This window comes from Anguilla rostrata, chromosome 16, assembly GCF_018555375.3.
Source record: "Anguilla rostrata isolate EN2019 chromosome 16, ASM1855537v3, whole genome shotgun sequence".
Lineage (NCBI taxonomy): Eukaryota > Metazoa > Chordata > Actinopteri > Anguilliformes > Anguillidae > Anguilla > Anguilla rostrata.
The window spans coordinates 33158814-33174559 of NC_057948.1; the positions used below are offsets into that span (position 1 = coordinate 33158814).

Here is a 15746-nt window from a genome sequence, read left to right on the forward strand (position 1 = left end):
TGATGGAGAGTGTGTGTGTGCGTGTGCGTGTGTGTGAGGGGGGAGTGATGGAGTGTGTGTGTTGGGGGGGGGCGCTGATGGAGGTGTGTGTGTGTGTGCATAGGGGTTGGGGTGGGGGGGGCTCTTTTGGCGATTCAGCAGAAGGCCGCGCGGGGGGGGTGGGGGGGGGTGGGGGGGGCTTTCTGCCTGACTGGCTGGCGGCGGCCCGTCGGGAGGAGGCCGGAGCGACACGCCGGAGCAGGGGCTGATGGGATACGAGCCCCCCCCCCCGGGAGCCCGAGCCCCAGACCCGCGCGGGGGGGATTGTTTATCCAGCGGTACCTGACAGGGGGCGGCCGTGTCACGCACGCTCCAGCGCACGGTGACGCCAGGGTGGAGCGCCAAACGACAACAAGGGCTTTTCCTCTTTGTGTTCCACCCCCCCTCCCCTCGCCCCCTCGCCCCCCTCGCCCCCCCCCCCCCCCCCCGACGAGCGGAGCGGCAGCCTCTCCAGACCGCGGGATCGCCGCTGAGATCCCAAACCGCTTCCGTGCAGAAACATCCGGATGTAATACATCAGAGGCACCGCTACACTTCACAATATAGGGAAAAATACAGAAGTGACCTCCGTTTCAGATGCTACCGTATATTTAAAAAAGAAAAGAAAACAGTGCTGTGTAACATATTTCATATTTTTATTTTCCAAAATAAAGAAAAAAAACGTATTGTATTTAGTATACCTTTCAGGATATTTCATTTACACAAGGACTGCACACCTTGTTGGTCATTCAATAAAGCTGAACGTGGCTTCAGAGTGCGCTCGGCTGTCTCTAACGATGTCGTTTAAAGCCCCCCCCCCCTCCCCCCACCCCCCACCCCCCGGCTTTGTGTGTGTATCGAAAGTTCAGCACCAGATTGCATTTGCCAGGAATCACCCCAACAGCCAGAGATAAAAAGATACAGTAGAACCCCCCCCAAACACACACACCACTGTTCTATTTTCTCACAAATGCTAACTGACATGGATCCAGTTTAGTGATGATCTAGAGGAGACACTGTGAGAGAAACTTCTGGCTGGGGGTGGGGGAGGGGGGGGGGGAGCTGGGGGACTGATGTTTGCGAACAGAACACACAGCTGTCCCTGAAGGAGGTCAGACAGAGATCTGCCTGTAGGAGGTCTAGAGAGAGTATATCCCTGTAAGGAGTCTACGGGGGTGACTGAGAATTACAGGAGGAGTCTGTCCCTGTAGGGAGGTCTACAGGAGGAGGTCTGTCCCGTAGAGTCACGGAGGAGGTCCTTAGAGCTACAGGAGGAGGTCTGTCCCTGTAAGGAGGTCTACAGGAGGAGGTCTGTCCCTGTAAGGAGGTCTACAGGAGGAGGTCTGTCCCTGTAAGGAGGTCTACAGGAGGAGGTATATCCCTGTAAGGAGGTCTACAGGAGGAGGTGTAACCTTGTAAGGAGGACTACAGGAGGAGGTCTGTCCCTGTAAGGAGGTCTACAGCTTGGGGAGCAGAGAGGATCTGAGTCACAGCCAATCAGATTGCAGAGTGCACAGCTACCGACCCCCATGCTCCCAGTCCCTGCAGTGTTCATGGGGCGGGTACAGAGGGTGGGGGCAGTGATTGGTTGGGGGGGCGGGGCTTACCTTGATTTGAGTGATGGGGCTGGAGCATCTCTTCTCACTCTTCAGGCCGGTGGGCGAGATGGAGGGCTGCGGGAGGGACGCCATTTTGGCTCCGGGAGAGACCTGCATGCTGGCCAGTTGGGCGGCGTATAGTTGCTACGGGAGGAAAGGACAGGACAGGACAGCGTTAGCATCCAGAGCCAGCCTCCATTCTCCCCTCTTTCCACGCTGGCAGTGAAAGGCGCTTTATCACCCTGACGCCACACAGCCGTGGCTACACGTGCTCTGCTGAGTGTCTACGCCAGCTCTATTCAGACTGCTGGGGATCCAGACTGCGCAAGGACAGTGACACGGCAGCAACTGCCGCAGAAATGCAACCGTTTCTGTGAGATGAAGCAAAAAAAACAAAACAAAAACAAAACTGCCCTCTCTTTTATTTTTACCGTTTCTTCCCAACCCAATCAAAACCTTGGTCAAGACCTAGCCCCCCCTTGGAGACGCCACATGAGCGAACCTGAAGCTAAATCGTTCCTTGTTCCCTCTGTGGGGGCAAAATTCTGCTTTTTAAAATCACACAAACAGACACCGATGACCTGGTGGCACAGCTCTCCCTTCCAGACTGCATTTTGTGCTAATCTGGCAACCTCCCATTTCCCCCTCCATCAATAACACTTATTATACTGATACACCAGCATAATAATACGCCAACGTATCGTTATTATTAACACACCAAAGCACTACTGTACATCTGCAAGGTGCAGTATCAATAACCTGGGTCAAGTACAATACAGATTCAACCCCAGCCACTCTTCAGAGAGGAAGTGTGTGTATGTGCGTGTGTGTGTGTGTGTGGGAGAGAGGGAGGGAGAAAGAGCGTGTGTGTGTGAGTGTGAAAGAGAGAGAGGGTGTGCGTGAGTGTGTGCGCATGCGTGCGTGCATGCATACCAGAGAGAGCGAAGGAGGGACTGTGTTTTAGAGAGAGATAAACGGAGCTGAGGTGTGTCCGTGTGTGTGAGTGAGGGAGAGAGACAGGATGTGTGGAGTTTTGCTGCCACATACACCCACATTAACAGTGTGACCAGTGTCATTGTTTTATTTTGATAAGGACTAAGTATTACTTTTTGGGGAGTCCGTGTCCCGTCTCAAAGCACATTCAGGCTTTAAGAAGGGGTGACGGGCGGTGTGACCTCGGTAGCTACAGCCTAAATGTTTTGAGGAGAAACGCATCCTAGGCCTCGTTCTCTTGGCAGACCCTGGGCGACCGACGGGATAGCAGCACAGGAACCAAGGAGCTGATTACAGAGCTGATAGTAGAGCCCCCCAACACACACACACACACACACACACACACACACACACACACACAGTACACACACACAGTAAACGTCACATGTGTCCCCTCCCCCACAACACATCAATCCAAAAGCATCTGCTCCAGAGCACCCCAGAGTGACATGACAGTTGAATATATCAAGTCACCATTAGAGTCGTAGTGGTTTGTAATGGCCGCTTTGATTGCTGCAGTCATTTTAGGAGATGAGTCGGGGTGGGGGGGGCTGTAATCCTTAGTTGTGTGCGACTGTAGAAGGGGGGTGGTGGTGTGGGGGTACGCTCTGGGTGAGAGCAGAAGTCAATATTGCGAGAATGTGTCAAAAGAGAGGAAACATCTCAAACGCCCCAGAAACACTGCTCACGTTCGTTGGTGTGAGTGTGTGTGTGTGTGTGTGTGTGTGTGTGTACATGTGTACATGTGCACTGTGTTTGTGCATGCACGTGCATGCGGGTGCATGCATTTGTGCGTGTATGTGTGTGCGTGTGTCTGCGTGAGTGAGTGTGAGCGTGTGTGTGTCTGTGTGTGTGTATGTGTGCACTACGTGTTTGTGCATGCATGTGCATGTGTTTGTGCATGAGAGCGTGTGTGTGTGAGTATGTGTGTGCATGTGTGAGTGTGAGAGTGTGTGTGTCTGTGTGTGTGTGTATGCCTGTGTGTGAGCGTGTGTGTGTGTGCGTGTCGGTGTGTGTGTGTGTGTGCATCTGGAAGGAAATGTGGAGCGCGTGTTGGTTCAGGAGGGGAAGGCCTGATCCACACCAGTGACTGAGGTAATACCTCTGTCTACTTAAGCATTAAATGAGCTGCAACTCCACAGCTTAGAGAGGGAGGGGGGGAGGGGGGGGAGGGAGGGAGAGAGAGGGAGAGAGAGAGAGAGAGAGAGAGAGAGAGAGAGAGAAAGAGAGAACAGAGCTTTTCAATTCACTGTGTGGCTGCAGCTGTGTCCCCCGCAGCACTGAAAAGCTGAATAGGTTTGGAATGAAGTCTCCTTTCCTTCCAGCACTAACAGAGACGCACACACACACACACGCACGCGCACGCGCACACACACACACACACACTCTCACACACACTGACTCAATGAGACGCGCGGCTCAGGAGCACAAAGCACACGTCACAGAGCGCGACAGCCGAACACGTTACTGTCAAACTGTCCATCCACCTCAAAGGCAACGTTAAGCGAAAGAGAAACACGCGTGTTGGAGTGTAGGGCGTGTCCACTGCGTGTCACACAGCGAGAACACGCGTGTTAGAGTGTAGGGCGTCCATGCGGTCAACACGAGAACACGTTAGAGGTGGCGTCCATCACCAGCAAATTGATGTGGCGGCTGGAACCACGCCACGACAGCACCAGCGGCCGGGACACGCGGACGCGTTAGGTGAGGGCGGTCAGGGTCCAGCGAGAAGGGAGACGTAGGGTCAACGGGAACGCGTTAGAGGTAGGGGTCACGCGTGAACAGGAGAAGCGTGTGGGTGTGGGTGACACTGTGTCGCAGCGAGACAGGAGGGAGGGGGGGAGGGAGGGGGGGGAGGGCGGAGGGTGAGGGCAGCGTGCCGATGATTTCCAGTATGGCCAAACATCTGTCGCATCTGCCACACACACACACACACACACACACACACACACACACACAACACACACACACACACACACACACACACACACACACACACACACACACACACACAGAGGCCCTGGTATTCTGGTTCCTGGTGCTGGTGTATGGGGGGCGATATAGCTCAATCGGTAAGACCGGTTGTCTGGCAGTCGGAGGATTGCTGGTTGCAAACCGCCTGGGGCATGGTCGAAGTGGTCCTTGAGCAAGCAAGTCCTAAGCCTCTAACCTCTAACTGCTTCTGGCGGATGAGAGGCAGCAATTGTAAAAGCGCTTGGTAAAACGCTATAAATGCAGTCCATTTACCATTTACCATTTGGTGCTCGATGAGGTCTACAGTAGCTTGCCCAAGGGTGGACAGGTGAGTGAGTGGGCGAGCAAGTGGGTGAGTTAGTGAGCGAATGGGCGGGTGAGGGAGTGGGTGAGTGTGTTGGAGAGGTAGTGGGTGAGTGTGTTGGAGAGGGAGTGGGTGAGTGTGTTGGAGAGGGAGTGGCTGAGTGTGTTGGAGAGGGAGTGGGAGTGGGTGAGTGAGTGGGTGAGTGTGTTGGAGAGGTAGTGGGTGAGTGTGTTGGAGAGGTAGTGGGTGAGTGTGTTGGAGAGGGAGTGGGTGAGTGTGTTGGAGAGGTAGTGGGTGAGTGTGTTGGAGAGGGAGTGGGTGAGTGTGTTGGAGAGGGAGTGGGTGAGTGTGTTGGAGAGGGAGTGGGTGAGTGTGTTGGAGAGGGAGTGGGAGTGGGTGAGTATGTTGGAGAGGGAGTGGGTGAGTATGTTGGTGTGGGAGTGGGTGAGTATGTTGGAGAGGGAGTGGGTGAGTGTGTTTGTCAGCGTGTGGGCTGGTGAGTGGGTGAGTGCGTTGTGGAGCGCGTTGTGGAGCGTGTCCCTCTGCGTGTCTGTGCTGGGTGGACGGGAGCCGCAGGCCGGCCCCAGATGTTCCGTTTTATCCAGTAATGCTCCTTTAAAACTGCTTAAACGGAAAAGTCTGCTTCCAATGATAAAAAACAGCCCTTCTCAAAGTTCACTTCTCTTCTGTTTATAAACCCGCCATTTAAAGAAAAAAGAAGAGAAAGAAACCACACACAGAAAGGAGCAAAAACAATATATCAGCAGGAGAACGGATTTAAAGTGATTGTTTTTTTCCTCCATTCAATTGATGCCAGGCGATCGCAATTGGCCAAGCAAATTAAGTGGCAATCCCCAGCAAAATAAAACACAATTCTTTTACTCTGGATTAGAATAATTCCTTTGAACACGGGGCTCGTTGTTTTGGGGTTTCTCTGCCCCCGCACGATTGGACACGGCGCCGGACCGAGCAGCCGCGCCCCGGGACGCAACCGGGCGGGCCAGCCGAGGGGTGTCAGTTGTAATAAGGCCGGGGCGGCGGCGGGGGGGGGGGGGGGTGGGTGCGCTGTTTCCGGCGCTGCAGAGCAGTGAATGAGGGCTAATGAAGAGAGGCACCCCGCTCTTTCTCTCTCTCCCTCCCTCTCTCTCTCTCTCTCGCTCTCTCCTTCTCTCTTTCTCTACCTCTCTCCATCTCTCTCCATCTCTCTCTCCTTCTCTCTCTCTCTCCTTCTCTCTCGCTCTCTCTCCTTCTCTCCTTCTCTCTTTCTGTATCTCTCTCGCTCTCTCTCTCTCCATCTCACTCACTCTGTGTCTCTCTCTCTCTCGCCCCCTCTATGTCTCTCTTCCTCTCTCCCTCTCCCTCTCCCTCTCTCCTGCGAGGTGTGGACGGGGAGCAATCTGTCAGGGAAGCATCGAGTGAAATTACCCCACACACGGGAATGCCCAGTGACAGCGTGGGGCCCCAGTGGGGGGGGGGCAGGGTGTGGTGGGTGATAGGCACGGCCTCGATACTGACAAACAAATTACACTTTTCTAACGGTCCAACACCACCGGCCAGCCTGCCTCATTTTAACTGACCGACCAACAGCTTCTGTAACTGGTGTTTGTGTTTCTCTTTTTTTCAAAGAGAGCAAAGCTGTGCGTGTGTGTGTGTGGTGTGTGTGTGTGTGGGCATGTGTGGTATTGGTGTGTGTGTGTGGTATGCGTGCTTAGTATGAATGTGTGTGGCATGTGTGTTTAGTATCTGTGTGTGTTGAGTGTGTGGCATGCGTGTTTAGTACTGTGGTGTGCGAGTGTGTGCATGTGTGTTTAGTATCTGTGTGTAGTGTGTGGTGTTGCTTTAGGTATCTGTTGTGTGTGTGAGGTGTGGCAAGTGTTTAGGTGCGGTGTGTGTGTGTGTGTGCATGTGTGTGTATGTGTGGTGTGTGTTTAGGATGTGTGTTAGGTTGCTGTGGTTAGTAGGTGTGTGTCATGTGTGTTAGGTTGTGTGTGTGTGTGTGTGTGGCATGTGTTTAGGTATTGTGTGTGTGTGTGTGTGTGGCAGTGTGTGTTAGGTATGTGTGTGTGTGTGAGTGTGTGTGTGTTTAGGGTGTGGTGTGTGTCGGTGTGATGTGTGTTGTGTGTGTGTGTGTGAGTGTGCATGTGTGTTTAGGTATCTGTGTGTGTGTGTTGGCGCAGGTAGTGTGGGTTGAGGTGTGGTGTATGCATGTGTGTTTAAGTGTTGAGTGGTGCTTGTGGCATGTGTGTTTAGGTAGCTGTGGTGATTGTGGCATGTGTGTTAGTGTGTGCATGATGTTGTGTTGCTGTGTGTATGTGTGTTAGATGTGTGTGTTTAGGTGATCGTGTGAGGTGTGTGCAGTGTGTAGGTATCTGTGTGTTGTAGGGTGTGCATGTGTGTGCTTAATGTGTGTGCTGGTGTGCAGTTTAGGTATCTGTGTGTGTGTGAGTGTGTGTGCATGCGTGTTCAGGTATCTGTGTGTGTGCGAGTGTGTGTGCATGTGTGTTTAGGTATCTGTGTGTGTGTGTGTGTGTGTTGTGTGTGGTGGTGTGTGTGTGTGTGTGCATGTGTGTGTGTTTAGGTGTGTGTGTGTTGAGGAGAGGAGGGGGTCTGAGGATGGGCTGTTATGACATCAGTAATTGTTAAAGCGTTGCCGTCGGCGACATTAAGACTGGCAGAGCAGGCCAGCCCCTGCCCGGATGGCTGCACACATTACCGCCGAGGCATTGTGGGATATTAATTCCTCCAATGAGATGATTTTTTAAGCTTCATATATTTTGCAATCTAAACAGAATAAATTGGTTAAAATGATACGTTGCCAGGGCGCTGACAGGGAGAGATATTTTAATTAGAGAGGCGGGCGCAGCTGGTGCTTAATTTCCCCCCCGCCCCGGTGACCGCACAGGTACGGCATCGCCACGGTAACGGCGCGTTTAGGGCTGCCACCCCACCGCGGTGCGTCCGCACTGTCACCAATACCGCCATTAGTGCGTAACGCTCTTAGCTCTGATTAAACTACAGACATCAGCACACACACACACACACACACACACACACACACACACACACACACACACAGCTCTTACCTCTCATTAAACTACAGACATCAGCACACACAGCTCTTACCTCTGATTAAACTACAGACATTAGCACTCACACACACACACACACACACACACACAGCTCTTACCTCTGATTAAACTACAGACATCAGCACACACACACACACACACACACACACACACAGCTCTTACCTCTGATTAAACTACAGACATCAGCACACACACACACACACACACACACACACACAGCTCTTACCTCTGATTAAACTACAGACATCAGCGCGCGTGTGCACACACACACACACACACACACAGCCCTTACCTCTGATTAAACTACAGACATTAACACACACACACACACACACACACACACACACAGCTCTTACCTCTGATTAAACTACAGACATCAGCGCGCGTGCACACACACACACACACACACACACAGCTCTTACCTCTGATTAAACTACAGACAACAGCACACACACACACAGCTCTTACCTCTGATTAAACTACAGACATCAACACACACAGCTCTTACCTCTGATTAAACTACAGACAAATACACGCCTTATCTCTTACCAATGATTAAACTACACCACAATCACAGCTTACCTACACACTCACACACCACACACACACCCTTACTGTACTGGCACACTCACACACGCACACAGACACACACAGACACACACCCTTAATGTACTGGCACACGCACACAGACACAGACACACGCATGCACGCACCAAATTAAAGCGTGTTCTTAGCATGCGTGTGTGATAGCGTGTTTGTGGCGTGTACACGCAATAAGCCTGACCCCCCCTGCTACGGCTACCGTACCTGCCAGGACACGCCAAGCCCTGCTAATGCCCCGAGCGGTAACCTCCAAACACACCGCGGCGTGCCAGCGCATCGCCGCGACGACAAGTGAGCCCCCCCCACCACCCCCCACCCCACCCCAACCCAACCCCCCCACCCCCCGTCTCAGACGCTCACCTTTGTTTTGTAACATTCCCCCGCCATCGCCAAAACCAAAGCTACTCCTCCGCTATCAATGGCTTATCGCTGCTATTCACAAAACAAACGCCAACGACAAAAAGTCAGCTTTGGTTCCTGTCTCCCCTCCCTCTTTCTCTTTTTCTGTTCCTCCCTCTCTCTCTCTCACTCTCACTCTCTCTCTCATAACTTCCTCTTTTGTTTCAAAAGAATGCTAAGGCCCCTGCGTCTCATGGTGGCGGTTCTTACGCAAGTGTTTACTTTAGTTTTTTTTTTTTTAGGAACCTTAAACGTTAATGTCCGGGGCAAATATTTCTGTCTCCGAAAGAAATCAATTGCCCCCCCCCCCCCAAACTTCAGAGAGGCAAGTGAAGCCGCCTGGATAATTTGGTGAAGGAGAGGGGGGGAGAAGAAGGGGGAGGGGGGAGGCGGCAATACTGTTAGTGTAATTGTACAGAGGGGTTTGTTTCCCTTCCCTGTATTTGTTATGCAAATGCTTGTTGATGAAAACAGCGGGGAATACATATTGCCAATTTGACAAGGCCAAACAGCGAGAGGAGGCGGCTCTTGGTGGAGCTTAATAATAGCGATAATTATGATGGTAATGAGACTGGTGGGAGAGCAGCAGATTGTCTTTATTAGACATCAGATTTCCGAAGTCACCCCGCGACAGGAGTTCGCCGCTCGGCGTGCGAGCTGGGCGTGTGCCGGGAGAATCGACAGGGCTCCGAACTCAACTGCCGGCGTTAGGCAACACTTCGCTCCCGCGTGTGAACTCCGCTCCACTCTGCCCTGTTGCAAAACACGCGCGCATGTGCATACAAGCAGGCACACACGTGTGCTCACGCAATACACACAGACTGACACACACACACAAACAGGCATACACATACACACATAGGCCTACATACATAGGCCTACACACACACACACACACACGCACAGGCACACGCACACACAAGCATGCGCGCACACACACACACACACACACACACACACTCAGTCGTGCACACACACACACACTCATCTATCTAACCGGTCCACAAACAGCAGCCATTGTTAAACGGAGAGGCATGAGCAGAAAGTGAAAATGGTGATCCTTAGAAAGCAGGCAGTGCACTGCCTCACTGCAGCCACACCTAAGAGTGACATCACAGCACCAGCCTGACTTTCACTCTGTCCTGTATCTCCACAACGCTAAGCATTGCAGCTCCCCCGTCACTGCCACACCTGGGGGGGGGGGTGAAATCTTCTGTACTGCACCGCACAGGTAAAGGTGCTCAGCCGCGATTTTGAGGTGTTTGAGCGCGTACCTGAAGCTGGAGGAGGGGGGGGGGGGTGTTTGAGCGCGTACCTGAGCTGGAGGGAGGTGGGGGGGGCGGTGTTTGAGCGCGTACCTGTAGCTGGAGGGGGGAGCGGTGTTTGAGGGGTACCTGTAGCTGGAGGGAGGGGGGGGCGGTGTTTGACGGCGTACCTGTAGCTGGAGGGGGGGGGGTGTTTGACGGCGTACCTGTAGCTGGAGGGGGGGGGGGGGCGGTGTTTGACGGCGTACCTGTAGCTGGAGGGGGGGGGGGTGTTTGACGGCGTACCTGTAGCTGGAGGGGGGGGGGGGTGTTTGACGGCGTACCTGTAGCTGGAGGGGGGGGGGGCGGTGTTTGACCGCGTACCTGTAGCTGGAGAGGGCTGAGTCCGGACGCTGCTGCAGCCGCCATGGTGGAGGGGATGAACTGCACCGGGTAGTTATCACCTGCCACAGGGAGGGGGGAGAGAACAATGTTCACAGGTTCAGACAATGAGCGGGGGGTGGGGGGGGGGGAGAGGGGGGGTGGCATGGGGAAGGGCAGGCAAGTGCCAACACAGCCTCCCCCCCCCCAGGGGCTCCCACCAGCCTGCACACCACTCCCAAACAGCTGCAGCTACAAAAGGCTACATTTTTACACAGTGCATGTGCATACGTGTATGTGCGTATGTGTGTGCGTGTGTGCACGTGCATATTTGTGTGTTTGTTCTCAGTTACTCACGCCCCAAAGAAAAATGAGCGAAGAGTCTGTATAAAATAAAACAATACAAGTGCTGAGCTATATTTTTATTTTCTGACATTAAGTGAGCTGGCTCTGGACTCTGAAAGGAGAGTATTTTGAGGCTGACTGTTGGTGGGGTGAGGGACATTCGGAAACATTAAGGAGCTGGCCAAACGCCTCAGCGGTCACACAGCCCATTGTGAGAGGCCACGGAATGGAGCCTTCTCCAGCGGGACGTCCATCAGGCTTTGTGACATCATCAGCGGAACCAGAGCCATGACCCAAGCAGCCAATCGGGAGCGAGCTACGCTCCGGCCGCCTCATGGGCCGTTGGTCCCGCCACGCGGCCCCGCGTCCCCACGCCCCCCCCTCCCCCCCCCAGCACCCCGCCGCTCGCGGGACTATTTGCTTAAAGAATGGGCTGCGTTAACGCTCCAGCGCCCCGCGCACCACTAGCGCACCGCTAGCGCCCCGCGCGCAGCACGCCGCGGGCCGAGGTGACATCATTACCCCGGCTCCGCCTGCGGGGGGCGCTGTGGGGGTCCGGGCCATGGAGCAGCAGGGGCCACAGATGAACTGCATTAAGACCCAGGACAATGAGTCCAGTCTGGACGCTAATGGACTCCTCTCAACACATATATATTTTTTATTTTAGTTGTAGCTTTCACGCGGTGGATATATAAAGCAGAGATACACAAGATTTTGTGCGTGAGTGTGTGTGTGTGTGTACGAAGTGTGTGTGTATGTGAGTATGAGTGTGTGTGAGTAGGTGTGTGTAGGTGTGTCTGTTTGTGTATAGGCGTTAGGGGTGTGTGTGTGTGTGTATTGGTGTGTGTGTGTGTGTGTGTGTGTGTATAAGCGTGCAGGTGTGTGTGTGTATAGGCGTGCAGGTGTGTGTGTGTATGGGTGTGTGTGTGTGTGTGTATAGGCGTTAGGGGTGTGTGTGTAGGTGTGTGTAGGTGTGTGTATGTGTGTATGGGTGTGTGTGTGTGTGTATGTATAGGCGTGCAGGTGTGTGTGTGTATGGGAGTGGGTGTGTGTGTATAGGCGTGCAGGTGTGTGTGTGTGTATGTGTGTATGTGTGTGTGTGTATGTATAGGCGTGCGTTAGGAGTGTGTGTGTAGGTGTGTGTGTGTATAGGCGTGCGTTAGGAGTGTGTGTGTGGCGGTACCCAGCGAGCGGCGGGGCAGGGAGAGCGCGATGGCGGTTTGGCGGTACGGGGTTCTGAGCGCGCTCGGGAACAAAGCGCCAGAGGCTCCCCCCGCCAGGCTGAGCTCCTGATGTGTTTGACATGGAAAGTGTTTTAGCACAAATACCAGGAGTTATTACAGAATTACCACCGCTCGTACAGAGCATGCATTATGCATGAGGCTCTACACGGGGGGGGGGGTCTGTGAAACTATTCATGCGTCTTGCTCAAGTTGCTAACCGGCTATTTTTATTTCTTTGCGGTTCCCCCCCCCCCTTTACTGTCTCCACGCCCACCCCCCCTCACTAACTCCCATAATGCCATGAAAGCAGTTATGACTGCGACTGTATGATTTTCACACTCTAACACACACACACTCAAATAACTGCATACACAAACAAGCACAAGCATGTGCACACACACATACACCTACCAACACACACGCACCTACACACCTACACACAGAACAGGTGAGTTCAGAGCCTCACCTGCCAGCCACCAAACCCCCCCTCACTCCCTCACCCCCCACAGGCTCCTTTGTGATGTTGTGAGTTGTTGATGTGAAACTGACAACAAATCAAAGACTGAAATTAAAACAAAATGGTGGGATGGGGATGGAGGGGGATTCCCACACATCCTCACATCCAAAATCTCACTTTCTCGCTCTCAGTCACTTTTTCTCGCTGTCTCTCTCCATCCCTTCATCTCTCTCTCTCTTTTTCTCCCTCCCCCTGTCTCTCTCTCTCTCATTCCCTTGCTCTCCTTGACAGATCTGCTGCTCGTCACAGATCTTTGGACAGTCTGCAAACAGGAGGGAGCCCCTGTTTCGTGCACACTTTGCGTTCCCCAAACCCAGGCGCCAGCTGTAGAAGCCTGGGAACGGGAGGGGCGGGGACCGATCCGATGATGTCTTAATTGAAGAAGCAAAGGATGCTGGGACTTCAGTTTCTCAAACGGAGGGGATGCAGAGGCATTGGGGTAAAGGTTGGGCCTGTATCCCTTCTCGTTATTATTATTTTTTTTTTGTTGTTCGGGGATTTGGAATGTGGTGTGCGTGAGGAGAACAGGGCGATTCTGCTCCCAAACACAAAGGGAAGCGGTGGCGTGCTGGGGCAGGTAGGAGGAACTGCCCCCCCCCCCGCCCCCCTCCCCCCTTCACCCCCCCTCGAACCACACCAAACCCCCTGGGGCTTCAGCTCCCCTCGTCCCAACAGAGAGAGAGAGAGAGAGAGAGCTGAGCAAGACGAGTGAAGCAGGAAAGCGTACACTACACGGCCAAAAGTATACGGACGCCTGACATCCAACATCTCACCCAAAATTATGAGCATTAATATGGAGTTGGTCTGTCGTTGCTGCCATAACAACCTCCACTCTTCTGGGAAGGCTTTATACTAGATGTTGGGAGCATTGCAGCAGGAATTTGCTTCCATTCAGCCAGAAGAGCATTAGTCAGGCTGGGTACTGATTGGGCAATTAGGCCTGGCTCGCAGTTGGCTTTCCAACTGATCCCAAAGGTGTTGGATGGGGTTGAGGCCATGGGCTCTGTGCAGACCAGTCAACTTCTTCCACAACATTCTCAAGAAAATCATTTCTATATGGACCTCGCTGTGTGCCCGGGGGCGTTGCCATGCTAAAACAGGAATAGGAGCTCTCCTATAGTCTCACACAACCCCCCCTCACCCCACCCTACCATACCCTGAAAGTGCTCAGGAATGCGCTGTACCAGGGAGGGGTAAACACACTCCGTGTGAGCAGGTGGCGATTAGACCTTCGCCCAGGGAATCCTTCCTGCTCTCTCTCTCTCTTTTTTTTCTTCCACAGCAGATGTGCTGTGTAACTCGCCCTCTTTCACCAGATTAGAAAGAGGCTGAGACGCTTTCATGTTGACGTGATGTTTACATTCCTGCGATGGTATGTCCAATCTATTGTTCCACATGGAAAAACTCCTCCCCCCCTCCCGGGTTTTAAGGGTCGTCCCCCCCCCCCCCCCCCCCCCCCCCGCGGACTGCGAGTGCCACATTACGGACTCCGACGGGGTGAGGTGTAGGTCCGCCACTCTGGGTGGGGGGGGGTGGGGGGTGTTTCGTCTGGTTTGAGGGCTAATCACACTACGTCTTGCAGAAAAATGGGAAAAATGTAGCGGAGAAGTTGAGCAGCTAAAGGTAGCTGAAGGCAGAAGATACTGAATGTGTAATGTGTGCATGTGTGTTTGTGGGGGAGGGGGGGGGTGTAATGTTTGGGTGTTTCTGGGGGAGGGGGGGGTGTAATGTTTGGGTGTTTTTGGGAGGGGGGGGGTGTAACATGTGGCAGAATGTGTAGTGTGCGATGAAATGAAAATAAACAGCACCATGAGAAGAAAGGACAGGGCTGAGGCAGCCATTTTATTCCACCAGGCCTCAACCCGTCAAAATACACTGAGAGACAGATACATAGAAAGATAAAACAGGATAGATAGATAGATAGATAGAACAGGAGAGAGAGAGAGATAGAACAGGAGATAGATAGATACTATAACAGGGGAGAAAGAGAGATACGTAGATAGGTAGGACAAGAGAGAGAGATAGATACTAGAACAGGAGAGAGAGATAGAACAGGAAGGAGATAGACAGACAGATGGATAGACAGAGAGATAGAATGTAGATAGAGAGAGAGATACGTAGATAGATAGACAGATAGATGATAAAGAGAGAGATACGTAGATAGACAGACAGAGAGATAGACAGAGAGAGAGATACACAGATAGATAGATAGACAGATGGATAGAGAGAGAGATACATAGATAGATAGATAGATGGATAGAGAGAGAGATACGTAGATAGACAGAGAGAGAGAGAGAGAGGCTGTACCTGGCTTGTACGTGATTCCTGGAGGAAACAGGAAGCCCTGCTGAGCAGCGGCGGCGGCGGCCAGAGTGCGCTGGTCATGGGGGAAGATTGGGATCATGAGCGGGGGCACGTGACCCTGGACCTGCAGAAAGAGGGGGGAGAGAGAGAGAGAGAGAGAGAGAGATCAGATCAGACCAGTGCAGTGCTCCGCACCACACACAGATTAAACCCTATAGGGTGATTCCACTTTGCAGGGCACTCCCACCTCCCTTCAGAGCCCTCATCTCATTGGCTCTCACCCCCAGGCCAATGGCGTGCCGGTTTGGATACAGGAGGCCTTAAAACCCCCCCACCTCTGAACTTATGTAGTTATGGATACGAAGGGGTGCAGAGAGTGACCCCTGCACAGCCCAAATGCTCACACCCCCTGCTTGACCGCTCTGTCCGCGCCTCTGAGCATGGGGAAGAGAGCAGCAACAGTCTGCCAAAATCCAACCAGACCTATACAGCGATCACCGCACAATCCAACCAGACTTGCACAGCGATCAGCGCACAATCCAACCAGACTCATACAGCGATCACCGCACAATCCAACCAGACTCATACAGTGAAAGCAGGACGTAGGTAAGCCAGACGGAGTTCTAAAGAAAGCCCTTGAATAAGTCTTGTGAGGCATTTCTGCCATCCCCACACTACAATAATCCTGAAAGGTTAAGCCAGGCTATCTATTCAATCTAATTTATGAGCAGTTTCAGCGATGGTTTGCATTTTT

At 53.0% G+C, this 15746-nt stretch overlaps 1 protein-coding gene across 10 annotated transcripts in view; it reads right to left on the reverse strand.

Annotated features, from left to right (window-relative positions):
- Positions 1–15746, reverse strand: part of LOC135242132 (transcription factor SOX-6-like) — a 215634-nt gene that overhangs the window by 35634 nt on the left and 164254 nt on the right. For all 10 annotated transcript variants that reach the window (XM_064313056.1, XM_064313057.1, XM_064313061.1 and 7 more), the window contains 3 exons: positions 14996–15116; positions 10607–10686; positions 1626–1760 (listed from right to left, as the gene is read on the reverse strand). In XM_064313056.1, coding sequence (XP_064169126.1) covers positions 1626–1760; positions 10607–10686; positions 14996–15116 — 336 coding nt within the window. The remainder of the gene's footprint in view (positions 1–1625; positions 1761–10606; positions 10687–14995; positions 15117–15746) is intronic.